This window comes from Ambystoma mexicanum, chromosome 4q (genome assembly GCF_040938575.1).
Source record: "Ambystoma mexicanum isolate Mex_15411 chromosome 4q, UKY_AmexF1_1, whole genome shotgun sequence".
NCBI lineage: Eukaryota > Metazoa > Chordata > Amphibia > Caudata > Ambystomatidae > Ambystoma > Ambystoma mexicanum.
Genome location: NC_090928.1, coordinates 915,885,339 through 915,902,121, shown reverse-complemented (window position 1 = coordinate 915,902,121; position 16,783 = coordinate 915,885,339). Strand labels below are relative to the sequence as shown.

Sequence of the window (16,783 nt, the reverse complement as noted above, 5' to 3'; positions counted from 1 at the left end):
AGGCCCTCCCGGAGTTTGCAAAACTCAATGCTGATGGCCTCCCAGCGAGAGCGGCCCCGTTCTGCCGATATGATGGGTTCCGGGTCTGGCGGCCCCCCTGTTATCTGACAGGCTAGGCACGTGGTGATGAGTGTCTCGACCCGCTCCTCGATCTGGGGAAACCATACTCGGTGCCGAATGCGGGCTTTCGTCCTTACCAGTCCTTGGTGTCCCTCATGTGCTAGGGCCACTATTCTGTCCTGTAGTTTGAGAGGGATCACGATGCGGTTTCCTCGAAGTAACAGTCCACCTTCCGTGACTGACAAGTCTTGCCGCACTGAGAATATGCCTGACAAAAACCCCTTTGCTTCCGCTGTTCTGTTGTGTGTATGTCTCATGAAAGTCTTCCAGTCACCGGACAGGATGGCATCTTTCACCAAGTCGCAACACGGGTCCTGGTGCGTTTCCGCCTCAATTTCCTCGATGCTCACCGCTCTGGGCCTCATTGCTCGCACCACTTGGCATATGTGTTCCTCTGTTTCTGCCGCTACTTGGATCTCTTGTTGAGTGGCCTCTCGCGGATGCCTGGATAGGAAATCCGCCGGGTTCCCGCTGCCTGGTTGGTAGACGAGGTTGAAGTCATATTGCTGGAGGTGCAGTAACCACTTGGTTATTCGTGCCGGAGGGTGTGCTGAGGTTCCCATGAAGATTGGTAGAAGGGGCTTGTGGTCCGTGATCGTCGTGAAGTGACGTCCATATAGGTAGAGGTGAAAATGCCGGCACCCCCACAGCACGGCGATGGCCTCCTTTTCGATGTGTGAGTACCTTTGTTCGGTCTCGGTGAGGGCTCTCGATGCATACGCGATCGGTCTTTTCTCCCCTTCCCTCGTGACTTGCATTAGGATGGCTCCGAGCCCCACGGGGCTGGCATCTACGAATAGTTCTGTGGGCAGTTCAGTATTGTAGTAGGCCATCTTGGTGTCAGCTGAGAGGGAGTCCTTGATGCTTTCGAACGAGTCCTGGCATGTTGGCCCCCATTCCCACTTGACGTTGGCTTTCGTGAGTTCCCGCAGCGGCTCAGACAGTGTGGCCAGGTTTCGGATGAACCTCCCGCAGTAGGTGGCCATGCCTAGAAAACTGCGCACTTCCGTGGGTGTCATCGGAGGGCTAGCCGCCTGGATGTCTGCGACCTTCTGCGGGTCCGGGGAGATGCCTGTGCTGCCAAACTTGTATCCGAAGAACGTGATCTCCGCTTTGAGGACTTTTCCCGATGACTCGCGGCCTGCGCGCAGGGGCTGGCGTTACGCGGGTAGGCCGCGCGGCCTGTGGCGCAGCTCCAGCGGGAGCTGGCAATAACTCACACCCACGCTGGATAACGGTTTGCCCGGAACTGCCTCCCGAACGCGGGGGCGGGGCTTTTATTAAGGACGCCCTGCGTCACCGCGTAGCGGGACGCAGGGCGGAACATAACAGTGAGGTCCTCTTTTACCATTCCCACAGCGAGGATTGCCTTTTTGTCATTGCATCGTGTTGCTTGTCAGGTGCATTGGTAGAATTCCTGTAATGAAAGTCACCATTCAGGATTGTACTGGTGTTGTCCTTTTGCCTGTGAGGTGCACTTGCCTCAGTTCTGGGCAATGTTGCATGGGCATCCCACAAGCGAGGCAGGGTAACTGCTGTTACCATCGGCAGCTGGGAGAGGGGCAGCCCCAACCCCCCGCACCTGCTCCTCTCCTTCCCCCCAGCTACGGAGACACGCAGTCTCGGCAGCACAAAAGCCACGGAAGGGTAAGTTGCGAACAGTCATCGCACCCTTCCTCCAAACAGCAAGGTGCTAAGCGCCATAAGGAAATAACAATCAGGCCGGGCCCAGGTTCAAAGATCTGCCCCCACCAGGGGGTCAGACAATCGCCTATCCGGCCGGGGGCTGTGACAACAGCGGCCCCCACCACATGCACAACAAAGACCCAGGGCCTCCCGGGGTCCTATAAATGAGAGCAGCATGCTCAGAGTAAAAACAATCTGTTTGTGGACCCTGAACGGGGACCCAAGCAAACATGAGGTTCACTGTTTACTCAGTGTCTTCCAAATCTTCTTGCTTCTTTACCACAGAACCCACCCACCCCACAAAAGGGGAGAAGAACAAAAAGAAGTACAAGGCACTGTACGGTGCCCACAACAAGTCGTGGGACACAAGAAGGTGGCACGGGTCTGAGGGGGTAACCTCAGGACCCGGTAGCCAAAAGTATGATACCATCATGATATGTGATATTGTTATTGTCATAACCCATATCTGTACAATAAAATCCTACGGCCTTTTTATTGCCAACACTTGAAAAAAGTTGTGAGCCTATCATTATGGGTGAGGGTTTGGGGTTCGGCCATTACTAATGCATGCATATGGGTTCAGCAGTTATGTGGTACCAAATGAAGTGAATATTTCTGGGTCATTTTGTGAAATTTCCAATGATATGCTGTTTGATTTATACTGCCCTCAGTTCTCCTTCGTCAGACTGAGATCATTATAGGTCTAAGGTAGACACTAGGTTTTAAACAGGTTTGAGGATTCTCCAAGCAGCAAGACAGGCACAGAATGTGCCGTCATTTATTTGACACACACAAAACAGTATTCCTACGACACATCTACTTTGTATCTATATAAACCCCAGCACATAGGTTAACATAAAACATTAGATGGCTTTATATTATGTGCATTCTGACGACTATGAGAATTGTCAAACTCCTCCTAGCAAAAGAGTGTCATGATGCTCACATGAATAAACAAATGCAAATCTTGTCAACAAAAATATTGAAGGCATATTATTATGGAAACATACATTATATAATATATTCTTTATTACGATGTAGACATTGATTAGTGTGGTATTGTTCCATCCCGAATAGGGTTTGCTTAGTTGTGATGTAACCTCATTGAGAAGTGTACATGAGAAACAAGAGAAAAATAGTGCAGTAGACATAGGCCTTGTCCCCTACTAATGATGCAATAATGCCCCTTGCTGTCAGCTTCAGGAGTCGGTGACTGTCTGGAGCCCGGTTTATAGGCTGAGCAAAGCGAGGGACTTCATACCATGTCCTGGTCCATACTTAGTCAGAGAAGCCATGAGAGGGGGCATTATTGCTATTAGCAACTCGGGTTCCTAACCTGGGCTACTGAAAGCAATATATTTGTATGAAATTATGGACTGCAGTGAATGTGAACTCGTTGCTTCTCACAAATACTCACCTCCTATTGCGGCCATGGAAATGGTTGTGGGGCTCCGTGCGCAGGTAGTGAAGAGTTGCGTAGTGCTTTGGCAACTATACAGTTAGGTAAATTGGGGCTGGGTAGGGGAGGAGGGCAGTGGAGCGGACAAGGCAAGCAGCGGACAAGGCAAGGAGCGGGGAGAGGGGGGAAGAGAGCAGAAGGATGCAAGCAGTGGGAAGCTCCCTCAGCACGTGGGATACCAGACCACGTTTTGAACACGCTAATTGGCTGTCACACCCACCCCAGGTGCTAATTTACACAAAAGCTGTTCTTGGTTCATATTAATGAATGAGTATTGTGCTGCCATTTATTCATAATGAAAAAAGACCCACAGGAAAAAACAATTATTCCATAAATTACGGATTAAAACTTGCTCTAGTATGCGCAGAGTGCTTAATTTAAGAATAAGTGCTACCAACACGGTTGTTGTTATTAACTTGTAGCATCGTTATTATACTGCCACATATCCAAAAATGAAAAAAGGTCATCCAGAAAAAAAATAGAAGGAATTAAAAGTATAAAATATTGACTTAATGTCAATACATGTTTAATGTTAGACTAATATAAACAGATACATTTCAGTGATCTGAACTTTATAAACTGTTTTGCAACTTTTAAAAACAAGGCTGTAATAAACCTTTGCAAAAGGAACCTGGTCCTTCGTTCTCTGCAGCTCCTACTCCCCAATCTGTCCTTGGTCATTCTCATGTTCTGTGCTGTGCTCCCCACTACAAGCCACGCTCTTCCGCTCTGTCACAATTCTGTTCCGCTATCCTCACTCTGTATTTTGCTCCTGCATTGTCGACAATCACATTTTTATTTTCTGTTGACATCTTGAGTCTAAATTCATGAATGTTTTAATTGATTTGTTGATTTGTATCAAATATGCACATGGTATTGGGTAAGTAGCCTCACTGAACTCATAGGTTCAAAATGACAGTCTACTACAAGCAATGCCAGGCAGATCAACACAGCATGCAATCTGGCAGATTGCCACCCCAGAATCTGGTCTTTGTTACAAAACAAGGTTCCTGTGTATTACCCTTTAAATAGGTCTCCATCTCTGTTACAAACCTCCTTTGGAAATCTATACAATGGACAATATGCTACACATATGTGCAAAACCAGCCCTGTCTAATGTGTCTTTTTATTCTAATCAGCTATTGGAAGGTCATCAGAAACTTGCCGAGCAGGAATTCAGCAATTTCAAATTCAGTAGTGGTCCTATCCTCAATATGGGGAATCATTTTTCTGTGGTTTCAAACAATGGTAGCGAGAACCTGCCTGAGCAATTAATGCCTTTACTAATAATACACATTTCATTGACAGCGTACTGACCCAAGGCATGGAACACAGGACTTCTGTTTACTATGCTAATATCTGGTCATCTGTGCATGAGAGCTTGTGGCTCTGGCAACAGAAATTATTGTGTACTAGAAAATGACTGGCACACACTGTGTAAATCTCTCAACTGTTCAAACTTGACAGTATTTGATGCCCCAGGCTCTGTCGATTTCAGTATGTTGCTATCCCAAGCCTTGGCAGAGCTGGGAGGGTCATAGGTGTGGCTGCCCCCGAAGGCACTATCCACCACATTCATGTGCACACCCTATGATGCTGAGTTGGCTGCCGGGTTTATTAAACAGATAGAATGCTTGACAGTTCCGTGCTGGTAGGGGAGGCAAATTGAACAGTGCTAAACAGGTGCTGTTTATTCCAGCCCAGAGGTTACAGGACAACCATGTTCTGAGCCCCTCACATGTTCCTGGATGTCATTGCTGTCTGCCTGACCAGCACATTAGCCTTCATAATGCTTGAGGAGCATTGGATTGAGAAGAGGGGGAACGCAAGAGCTGTGGGGTGTAATCAAGGGCCCCCAAACCAATGGAACTGGAGGGTCATGTGAAAAAGGCCTACCTGTCCTTACCAAAGGAAAAGCAGCATTTTAATTTACAAATCCATTTCACATGCAAAACAAGATTTTTAAACACTGACACCAAAACTGCTTTGCCTGTGTGTTTGCAAGTTAAAACGAAAATATGATACAAATGTTCCCCTGCCAGTATAAAGATGTCAGCGAAAAGACATGGTGCATGTAAAAAAAGATGTGATGTATATTATGCTTCATATGCAAAATACCGGCAACAAGGGAAATAAAAAATGTTGTTCTATGGGTCACACGAAGATTTAATTTAGGCCAAAAGCAGACCCTTTTGGCTTATTGGTGGGCACACCACACAAAGAACTCCCCACTGCAAGCATGGCTTTTATATCCCCCCAGCTATTTACAACTTTAATAAAATGTGTCCTGGAGGGTGTCTAAAACCAAGTTTCCCTAGACCTACTGTCTCTATGGACAGTTGTGAGCAGGCCAAATGCTCTGGCTGGTGCATGTCCAAAATGTAGGGGGTGGGGGGCCAACACAAGCACTATAATCAAGGTTGCACTATAGAAATAATAAAATACAGAAAAATAAAATCTTTTCAGATCAAAAGGTGGTCCCCTTCAGATAGGAAAACAGGATGCTAGATGTCTGCAGTGGGAGATCTCTGTGTAGCAAATGCATCCCCATTTAGGATCTGCACCTGTGAGAAAACTGTGGCATCCTCATATTTACTCCCCTGGGGTCCTTTGCTAAGGTAGCCTGGAAAAGGCCATCGCTTGTGGTTCCCGACCCTGGTGGTGGACAAGCGAGGGAGGATCACCTGAGCGGGGGGTGCCTGGGGAGTGGGAAGAGTATGCCTAAGGGTGAGACATGGTATCCCTCTTTTCCAATTGTGACTTATCTTACCCTTTCTCAGCTTTCTTAGGATATTGTTTTCCCTCTCCTACCTTTCCTCTTGAAAACCGAACAAGTACTGAGAAGAGAAAGACAAACCCTAGAGTAATGCAGATTACACATAGAAAATGCAACTTAAGTACTGGGACAAAGAAGAGGGGTCCTGAAGAGTACAGAGCTGCAGGTCAGGCATGTCCCAATAATTGATGTAATTGGAGCCAGGCAAGTCAGGCAGAGAAGGCCAAGGATTCACACCTGAAACCCCTTGACAGGGCCTAGGTGTATTAAAGGTGGAGCACACAACAGAGAGTTAGTCAGCAGCTAGGAGAGCAACAGGGAGTCTACGTGGCTGAGTCCAGCAGAGGATCCCTTTTTGTGTGGAGGCAGCCGTGTTGGGACTGGGACCAGAGCCAGGCTGCCAGTAGAGATCCCAGGAGACTTGTGGGGCCCAAGGCAAGTAGGCCATATTGCGGTGACAGGTGTGGAAACATCCAGCACAGTGAGCTGATCTGAAAGGAGAATGGAGCAGAAAGGTCAGCACAACTTCAAAGAAACCAGAGGAGAACGGGACACTGAGACAATCGATTATAAAAAAGATCAATTTAGAAAAACCACTTTGTGACCTCACAGCACAGTCTTTCTAAATCGATCTGTCAGACCCTGCGATGCACAGAAGGGCATCACAGGGGAGGACAGGCATGGCGAGACCCAGAGGAGGAGCCGCGGGAGTGTCACGTGAGTATCTGTGTGTGTGAGAGAGAGAGAGACAGAGAGAAAATGAATGTTTCAGAAGGTGAAGGGTGGGGGAAATGAAAGTGTTTTTGCATTTGTGTGTGTATGTAACAAGGGTGTGGGGGAGCAAGGAGGAAAAGAGGTCAGCATGGGAAAAATCCTGCAATTTTTTTTAAAAGAACTTCAGCCATGTTTTTTTCAGTTTTTGAGCCCCACACAAAATCAATTAAAATAAATCAGAGAAATGACATAGAACCATTTGCCTGGCAAGGGAACCATGCCTCCAGGCAGCCAGAGAGCGAGAGAGAAAGGAGCCTTGGAAGCAGGCAGTCCCTTTTCTGTGACCGACAGATGCTCGTCCCCCTCACTGCAAGCAGCAATCTAGGGTTGTCTGCGCAGAAGATGGCAACAAGGAAGCAAGAATGATGAAAGCTGCGGCTGGTGAGTTTCTAAGTCTGAGAGAAACCTGGTACGCATGTGAAAGGTATTAATACAGAGTAGCAGAGTAGTCATGTGCAGACGGCACGTTTTCGAAAGCCTCCGAACATAGATAAAGAATTAAAGAAGTGAATTAGAATCCTGCGGGGAGCCAGTGAACAGTTAGAACAGTGAAAAGTGAGCAAAATGAAAAGTGAGCAAAGTGAAAAGTGAGCAAAACACTGAAATATTGACAAGAAGAATTAAAAGCTGGCAAATTGAAAGCCGGCAAGGAGTAATAAGGAAGAATAAGTCAAAGAAGGGTAAGAAGGTTAACCCTATGATTTGTGAACTTACAGCTTTGTTATGAAAGTGTCAAGGCGGCAAGAGGTCTGAAGGGGGCAACTGGATGCGTGACCTGTAGTGGGTGGGTCAGGCAGCCTATTCACTGCACCTAGACCAGGAAGCTCCAACCAAGTAAAGAGAATGGTGAAAGCAATATAAAAACTGCATATTGTGATAAACCACAGTGATTGAACCTTGGGGAAGGTAACCCCTGAGCCCTTTGGCACATTGTTTTTGAGCATCAGATCTAGAACCCAAAGGTTGCTTTTTTGGCCTACATAAAGGTATTTCGAAATGCAATAAGGAGATTCATAAGTCTAGGTCTATTGTTAGCAAAAAGATGTATATTGAAACCTGGAGGCTAAAACATCCACCATCTATGATGAACTGTTTAAGAGCTATTACAGAGCTATTAAGAGCAAACACCAAATGACAATTATATTGCTGCATTTCTAGAAACTACCAGGCATAAGGACATCTCAGCCAACTATATGAAATACCTTCAAGAGATGATGGTTACAAGCAAGCACGCAGAAAAACAACAATAGTATTCCTCAACTATGTTCTCCTGGGAGAGTAGCACTATGTACTAGTATGACAGATTGCATATATGTGGAACTGGAACATTATGTTGTAAATGTCGAGCAAATAAAATAAAAGCGATACGTTTAAAAATGTTTCTGCTTGCAGGCATGTTATGAAACATAAGCAATGTATGTGTGTTTGTGTGTGTTCTTGTGCAAGAGAATTCGAATGAGTGTGTGCGGGTATGGGAGTCTGTGAGTGTGGTGCATATATGTTTGTGTGTGCCCAAATGAGTGCTTTTGTGAGTGCGCCCATTACATTTGTGGGTTTAACTTTGGTGGGGAGCAGGATCCTGCACCAGCATAATAAATGTTCTTTTATTCATTGGCATGATGATGTGTGTCTTGGGCACCGGCAGCATGAAAAAGTAGTTTGTAGTGGCTATGCTGGCTTATATTTTGTCACAGCCAGCACGAACAAGAATTTTACAGGACCCCATTGGAATATATTATGACGAGAGGCATCATTAACAGGTACTTTGCCATATGTTGGGGATATCACGAATAAAGTATTTTGAAGTAGTATTGCTGGCATTTATTTTGTCCACCATCATTAGAGTGTTACACAGTGGCAATGCTAGTGCAGAAATTAGGCACAGGCACCAAGAAAATTCTGCACAATGTTATTGTGTACGGTTGGTGAACTGGCATCCATCTATTGTATACGTTACAGAGCCAATTGTAAGTTGAAAGGCTTTATAGCCAATTTATCTCAAAGCAATTCTGTAAAAGTCAACATTTCACCCTTTATTTTAAGAATGCTCTTGGTGTACTCCCCACCCACCGTGAAACCTGCTAAATTACCATTGGCAATCCTCACTCATTCACATTAATTCGAGAGGAAAAATAATGTACCCTCAATGAAATAAAACATCATAAGGCCAGGGATTTGGCCCTTAAAGCAGGCTTACTTTCCCCCAATCCCATGTAGCATGTTGTCTATTAAAGACAGCATCTCCCACTCCTTTATTGATTCATTTTTTGACCAGCCAGGACTTAGGGAAAACTTAATGTGGACTTCTTTTGGGAGAGTGAATATTTCCAAAGCCCTCAGCCGCTGAAGTGAAGAGGTGCTCCAAGGAAGAGACAAGTTTGGTCCCCTGCCCACTACCACGGGACATTTTATGTGACTCTTGGACGAAGACCTTCCAATCAGCTTGCAACCTGCCTAGTCTGGGAAAGCAGAGACTGAAAGGACCCACCTTATCCTAGTGCCACCTGTAGTCGATCTTACAGCATCCTAAAAAAACAGGAACAGTCAGTATCCCTATTTTCACCATGGAATCGCTTCTAGCTGCATTCAAGCATATTCGACACCTCTGAATAAATGGGACCCACTGTGCTAGCTTTGGCACTCACTCGAACTTTGAAGAACCGTTATCTCATCATTGAGCATTGCCCCAGCAGAGTCTCATCAGCTGTTCGGCTCGAGCACCAGGGCACTGTGCAGATGACTTTAAATCACTCCATCGAATCAAGCATCTAACTGCTAGGACTTTTCATCGAAGCTTGACTCGAACTGCTGGACTATCAAGTTACACATCAAACTGAACCCGCGGTACTCATTGTTTTGAACCATGCGCAAACATTGAACTGCTCCGGGTGATACATGCAACAGGCATTGCTCAAAGCTGCATCAAACCGCACAAAGCACATGCTCAAATCCAACTCATCACCAACTTGGCACCCGGTCTTAAAAGCAACTTTATGCCCTCAAACCCAGTTCGACCCGCATGCACAACAGCTCCAAGCTTGGTCAGACACTGCCAATCAGCCTAACATTGGAATCAATTTCTTTCAAGTTTCCCTGTCCCTTTGATACACCTTTTGGGGCTCTAAAGTCCCTTTTGCACCTTTTTCCAACAAGGCGTATTGTTTTTTACCCTAGTGGGCCTCATTACAAGGTCACGGTAACCCGCCGGTGCTATCGGTGGGTTGCCGCCGACCCCAAAACACTGAATCCACCACCTAGCTTCCCGGTGCCACTGGGTCATTACAAGTCCCGGTTGAGCGGGAAGTCAGGCAGCAGATTTGGTAACTCCCCATTCCTGTGGAGTCCTATAGGGCTCCATGGGAGTGGGGAGAAAGAAGCATTGGCACCGTTGCTAAAGGTGCCAGAGCTTTCGTGATGAATCTGCTTCCCGGGGCCGCTGACCTGGCTATGGCTCTTGCAGCCCGATTCACAGTGTGGCGGTCTGGAAACAAGGGTGCCAGTAAGCTTACCAGCACCCTTGTTTCCAGTCCCCCACACTTGGAATGAGGCCCACTGTTGCATTTCTTGCTTGTTTCCTCCCTGACACAGTATCCAGTGTGCTTATACATTTCTGCTCTGCATCTTTTGTCTTCTTTTAAAAGGGGTGGGTTTTTGATGGTGTTTTGAATAGTCATTTGTATAATGATTTGCTTAATTAAGGTATATAAGTATGTGGAACCAACATTGGACATTCTTTCATTTTGGAACGGTTGCACTATTGCTGTTTGGGTTTCTCCTGGCTCACATTCACACCACTTAAGTGATGAATGTCTTCCCTCACACACATTAACACAGAATTAAGGAGGTATATCTCTTAGCTGTGCCTGTTTTACCTTTATGATTGTTATCACTGTTGGTTTGTAGAGGTGTAGGCTGAGTAGGCGGTTCAGCCACTATGCATACTTGTACTCCTGCATAATAGTATGGAATGAAACTAACATAAATCTATGTGTAAATGTTGAATGCAAATAAAAACTGTTAATGGTTTCAAAGCAGAGGACGAAACTAAAGTGTACGACCTTACCTTACTTTTCACGGAATGATGTCATAGTTCCATTACTTTATGTGACCTGGAGTACCATTCCAGGATGGTAGGAAATGCCACCTTTGTTTTATTTTAACTTTTTCTTCAACTAGGTATTCAAACCTAGGCTTTGCCAGTAATAAAGGAGTGCTGCATCTCACTGGACTACCCCACAGGTGCTAAATAGGCTTTGTTGATTTCAATAGACTGTTTGGGACATAAAGACCATTCTTAAGCAGGCAGAAAGCCAGCTTGGCATGGATCTGCAGATTGCTGTAGTTGCAGTGGTATTTGCGGGCAAGGGAGGGATGTATCAGTGGCTGCAGTCGTGGGCATGTCCCTTAAGAGGTGAGAATGGTGGGTGATTGCAAGGGGAGGCTGCATAAAGCTGCATGCTGAGGAGCACAATGACACACTAAGGGGGTCATATACATGTTTATTCTTTCCCGTGTTTTCTTCGGTCTTGCTAGAACGGTTGCAAAGCACACTGTTGTGGGGTGGAATGGAGGAAAGCAAGGCATGTCGGTTAGTGATGCTGAGTATGGGGGAGAGTAGGGAGCAGAAGAAAGGGGCGGCCCAGAAAAGGGGCGGGGCAGAGGGAACATGTTCCACTACTTTTTTGTTTTACAATTCGACTGGGGTTTAAAGCTAAGACTCTCCACAGGCACTAGTCAATAGAAAGAGCCACCATGAAGAACCTGTACATATGTGTTCCACCTTTTGCTAATTACGTTCTGAAGAGTAGAAACATACAGATGAAAGGTTCCTTGCATCAGGAGTTCGTTTTGTTTTGGTAAATGCGTGTCTGGAGTTTTGTAACAGGATTTGTCACTGAGATGCTCCATCCAAAGCGGACAATGACAGCTCACAACCTGTTCCCCACCGGGCATGAGTAGCTCACCCAGTCCAGGTTCAACATTGCACTCCGATGCTAGCAGCTCTTTTAAATCATTCTAAGGACATAGCTTTAAGTCTAGGAACGCTGGGTTGAAGGTATATATGTGCTATAGTTTGAAATGCTTGATTATAGATTCAAGGCATTGCAATTTAGAATCAAGCAGATGTTAATCGAGGGTTGAGGGAGTGAGATGGTGACAGCAGCCGCGGCTGTTATGTTATGAAGATTCACTGAAACACATAAATTGGTTCACACCTACCTTACTTCTCGATCTCTGTTGAGATTTGACGGTGTGCATCACCTTCTAATGAGTATCATGGTATTGGACCAGGAACATTCCATTGCTTCATATGTATAACCAACTAACGATGGAGGACACCCATTGGGAAGCTGTGGCAACACAAAATGAAGGTGGGCGCCTGCAGAATATAGTGCGGGCCTCTGAGATTTCTCTTATATATAGATAAGTACAGTCCTTGGGGCCACCTCCTGAGCCACAGCGGCTGCAGGGGTGTCTGTTATGCCCTGTTGGTAATCGGGCCCGGCCTGACTTTGTTCTGAATTTGGTCTGACTGGTGTGTGTTGATTATCTGATTATCTTGTTACATAATTATGTGGAACCACTCAGTATAGCCTTGCAAAACGATTACATGTGATGTTAGCAAATGATAAAATGAAGAATGCATTTTGAACGAAGAAAAAACATGTAAAAAAAAAATGTTTTGGTGAGGGGGGTTGCCCTCCAAGCTCCCCATTTTGTATTATTAGTTTCCCTCACCCCTAGAACTACTATTGCCATTCCCAACCACATATGTATAGTTTTCTAAAATACGTTATTTTTGTTATAGATGTTTTGGGTTCGTTTAAAAATGCATTCTTTGTGTTCTATTCGATAACATCACTATATACATACCTTGCAAAACTGCGGTGTCAAGTATATTGAAGGACTCCAGAAACAGTCCTTAGTTTATGCAACTTTCTCGAGAGATTCAGGCATGTTTTCGGTAGGTTTTTCTTACAGTAGTTGTACAATGATTGTATATATGACCCGCTGATTCTGACAGCTCCCTCCCAGCCGCACCCTCAATCCCATTGGCCCAGGGTGTCTGTGTGTGCCAAAGTGCTAAAACAATTAAAAAAGCCTTTTTAATTTCAGTATTGGCGCGGCAGAGTGAGCAGCTGGCGCAAATGGGTGATAACTGAGGCCCTTCGGCATTCAGCGATCTATTGAAATATTCGCAGTGCCTCACTGGCAAAGCTCTTACCAATTATTCCCAGCATGAGAGAATACCCGTTTAAAAAACAGCGTGCATTTTAAATAACAACGAGAACATTTTATAAATAACAAGGAGAGGCGACTGCAGACTCTCCTCTCAATTATAAGTGTACGGATAATTAATGTGCACATTAAAACAAGGAAGTCAGTGAGTTGTGCGAGATTCCAGACCTGAGCCCATCCGTTTCCGTCCTTAACCTCTGTCGCTCGATGACCAGGCCCACTGTGTCCGCGAATCTCTGAGGCGAGTGTGGTATCCGAGCTGGGAGGAGAAACATCTGTACAAATAAAGTAATGTGTTTACCATTAATAATGCAAACACGGAACACAATGATATCAATTAACTGAAATGTTCGGTTCCCATGAAGGCAGGCCTTGATGCGCTCTTGCCTGCTTCTGCCATTGTCAGGCAAAGCCTCTATTATCCTGCTCCTTGGCAACAGGAGCTAGGGAGATGCGCGCGTGCGAGAAGCAGCCAGCTCCTGCCGCCAGGCGTGCTCCACCGAGAACACGTTGAAGGGAACCTTGAGTCCCTGCCAGCAGCAGCCATGTCCATCAGTTTGTGCTCTGGGACTGGTAGCACAGCACATTGGAAATGTTTTAACCTTTGGCAGACTCAGGGCTTCATTACGAGTTTGGAGGCAGCCATGCCCTTGATAAGGGTCTGGGTCCGGGTTCCCTGAATGGGGAAATACTGGGCCATTCCGACTTTGAGGGCCCGGTATTTCCCAATCAGGGAACCCGGACCCGGACCATCCCCATTCCCATTTGAGCCCCCATAGGGCTCAATAGGAATGGGGAGCATGCTAACAACGGGCCCGTTAATGACGGGCCCGTTGTTAGCATGCTGGGCCCCTCGCGGGACCCGCAAAGGACGTCTGGTCTGACCAGACGTCCTGAGCGGGTCCCGCGAGGGGACCTCGTAATGCGGCGGTATGGTTTTAACGGCGCCGGCAGCTCTACCGGCTCCGTTAAACCCATACCGCCAGGGTCCTAATGATGCCATAGGCCTCATCATGAGTTGGGCGGTATCCTGGCGGTATTACTGCCAGGATACCGCCCAGGCTAATTGCGTTACTGCCACCTGGTCCGGCACAGTTAGCGCTGGATCAATGGTTTGACGGTGATGGGTATTCCCCATTCCCCATTGGGTCCATTGAACCCAATGCAGCATTTTCAGTGCAATTAGCGCGCGCTAATAGTGCTTCGCTAATTGCCCCTGAAAATGGGCGTTAAGTTTGGCGCATTTACCCCTTCTGCCATGCTCCAATCTTTCAGAAGAGATGGTGTGAGGACCTGGCTCCCAAACGTATCATATTGGCAAAGTGAAACGTGTGTGTGTGTGTAACGTTGAATCAAAAGGGAGTAATGATCCCCTGGATTGTTTTGCTTAGTCTTCTTCAAAGGTCAAAAAACATATTTGTGAGAACAGTACAGACAGGGATTGAGAGCTGCCTGAAAAGGGAATATTAGTGGTCATTTGAGGCAGGATTAGCCATTTAATATGAAGGAAATGTAGACATGGCAAATGCCTACAGGTAAGGCTGTACCAATGTGCAATTGAATAGCCCTGTTCGTTGTAAGGCTTGGGAAAACCAATTACATGTAACTTGGAATAACATCAACAAAAAACTTGACTTGCTCCAGCAAACTCAAAGGAACCCTTCCTGAGCAGCTTGTCCCATCACCTCAGGCAGACACTCCTCTCAATGTCTGAACATATAGCAATCCACATTTTGTCTTAAACCAAAAATACAGGGTACAATTCTCGTTGGGCTATTTAGTCTCTTTTTAATTTGTGCATGTTAAATTGACAAACTTATGCTGTCGCAAGAAAAAAAGCTAATCAACTTATGTATTTGCTTATGGCACATGTGGTCATGCTTTACCACCACCTTGTGACCAAAACAATTCTAGAAAGGAGTGAGATGGCAAAGAAGAATATTTGCCACACATTATGCTTTGCCTGCCATCATGTCTCAGTGCAGGCACTAGTAAATGAAAGACAAATGGAGACTTGTGTCATTTATGGTATCAAATATTATACCAAACGGATTCATCGTGGACATCAGGGAGGCAAATTGAACAATAAACAAGGTGTGATGTCTCACGGTACAGCTGAAAAGGCAATTTGTAAACAGTGGACTCATACTAGTAATGCAGAGAGTGTGCTTGGTTAGGAAATATCATAATCAATACATATTCATAATTCTATTAATATAATTCACATGAATCCATAAAACATAACCAAATATTCATACTGTTACTTCAACAAACACCTGGTATTTCTAAAAACAGTCCAGTTTAACTCAAATCAAGTAAAAAATCATCTGAAAGAGATATTGTATTTTATGTATTTATGTGCAAAAGAGCTATCCTCATAATAAATACTGTCAAAGTATGTTAGAGGCAACTGTTTCCCCGCTTTCTCTTGTTCAATATGGGACATAGATATTGTCCTCTAATGTCACAATAACGGTCCTTTTATCATATATTTAGTGGCTCGCTATCTAATTCTATGTCAAGACTCGGAGGCTCAGATTATGCTCTGACTTCTTTTTACTAACTCGAGCAGCAACAATTACAAACCAATAAACATGGAAAACAATGGCAAAAAACTACAAATTCCAACAGAACCCAGCAATTTTGTAGTTCGTTTTCCATAGGTTGTAAGAAAAACACGTGATCCTCTCCTCCAATCAGCATCACTTCTCCCTTATAACATCCAACAACCCCAAAGTCCTTCCTCTTTCTTTGCTGCTCGAGCAGCTGAGATAAGTACCGTTTACTTTCTACTAATGGAATGTTTATTTAGGGCTTGTATTGCTTGACAAGGTTATAGCGCGTGCAACTAGCAGGCGAGCGCGTAGGGCATTGGCGGAGCACATCCGTGGGGAAGACGCGACGGGACTCTCGTTCCGGCGTCGATTCCCTCGTTAGGAGGCACTGCGGACACGGAAGTTCGCAACGGCGCGACGGGACCTCGGGAGTTCCGGCGCCATTGCGAACTTGCGTGTCAGGAGGCGAAGTCCGAGTACGGAACTCCACGGAGCTCTCACGGAGATATTTTCAATCCCCGACGCTCAGAAGGCTCCGTCGTTCGGGGCGGGCAGCCGTGTGTGCAGTGAGGAGGCACCGGCTCATCTCCTAGCCTTGACCGCCACCTAGTGGCTGAAACTGGTACCGCAGGCAGGGAAACCTGCTCAAAGACTGTAAGCTGCGAAGTCAGCACAAGCACATTAACCCCTCATTCTGCCACTGGGGAGGAGGTGAAAAGAGGCTACAGCCTCCGCTTGACGGGCTCAGTCCCAGGTAAGACTGCTATTACTACGAGGACTCGCCTAGCTTCTTGATACATATATTTGACGGGGGCAGCCCAAGCGAAATGCACAAGGCACCTTGATAGTGTTACCGAGTCGGTAAAAACATGAGCGACTACACTGACGACTCTGACGGCCCTCATGTCAGTGGACGCCGTATGAGCGAGGCAGTACAGATGCTGCAGAGTGCCGAAAGGCCCCGGGAAGAGAGGGGCATTTTGCGAAGACTGGCGGCTTTGTCCCAGGGTAAGGCTCGCAAGAAGAGAGGGGGAAGCAAACATAAAACCCGCAGGGGCCGTAGCGCCCAGACCCCCCCGGGTTCACCCCACAGATCGGGGTAAAGGAAGGCGAGATCCCACGAGAGACGGGGCACTAGCTCGAGCGAGTCGGGCGACGACTACTGCAAGAGCA

General features: G+C 46.2%; 1 protein-coding gene across 4 annotated transcripts in view; it reads right to left on the bottom strand.

Annotated features, from left to right (window-relative positions):
- Positions 1-16,783, bottom strand: part of HAAO (3-hydroxyanthranilate 3,4-dioxygenase) — an 840,136-nt gene that overhangs the window by 434,349 nt on the left and 389,004 nt on the right. For all 4 annotated transcript variants that reach the window (XM_069608470.1, XM_069608472.1, XM_069608471.1 and 1 more), the window contains one exon: positions 13,224-13,330. In XM_069608470.1, coding sequence (XP_069464571.1) covers positions 13,224-13,330 — 107 coding nt within the window. The remainder of the gene's footprint in view (positions 1-13,223; positions 13,331-16,783) is intronic.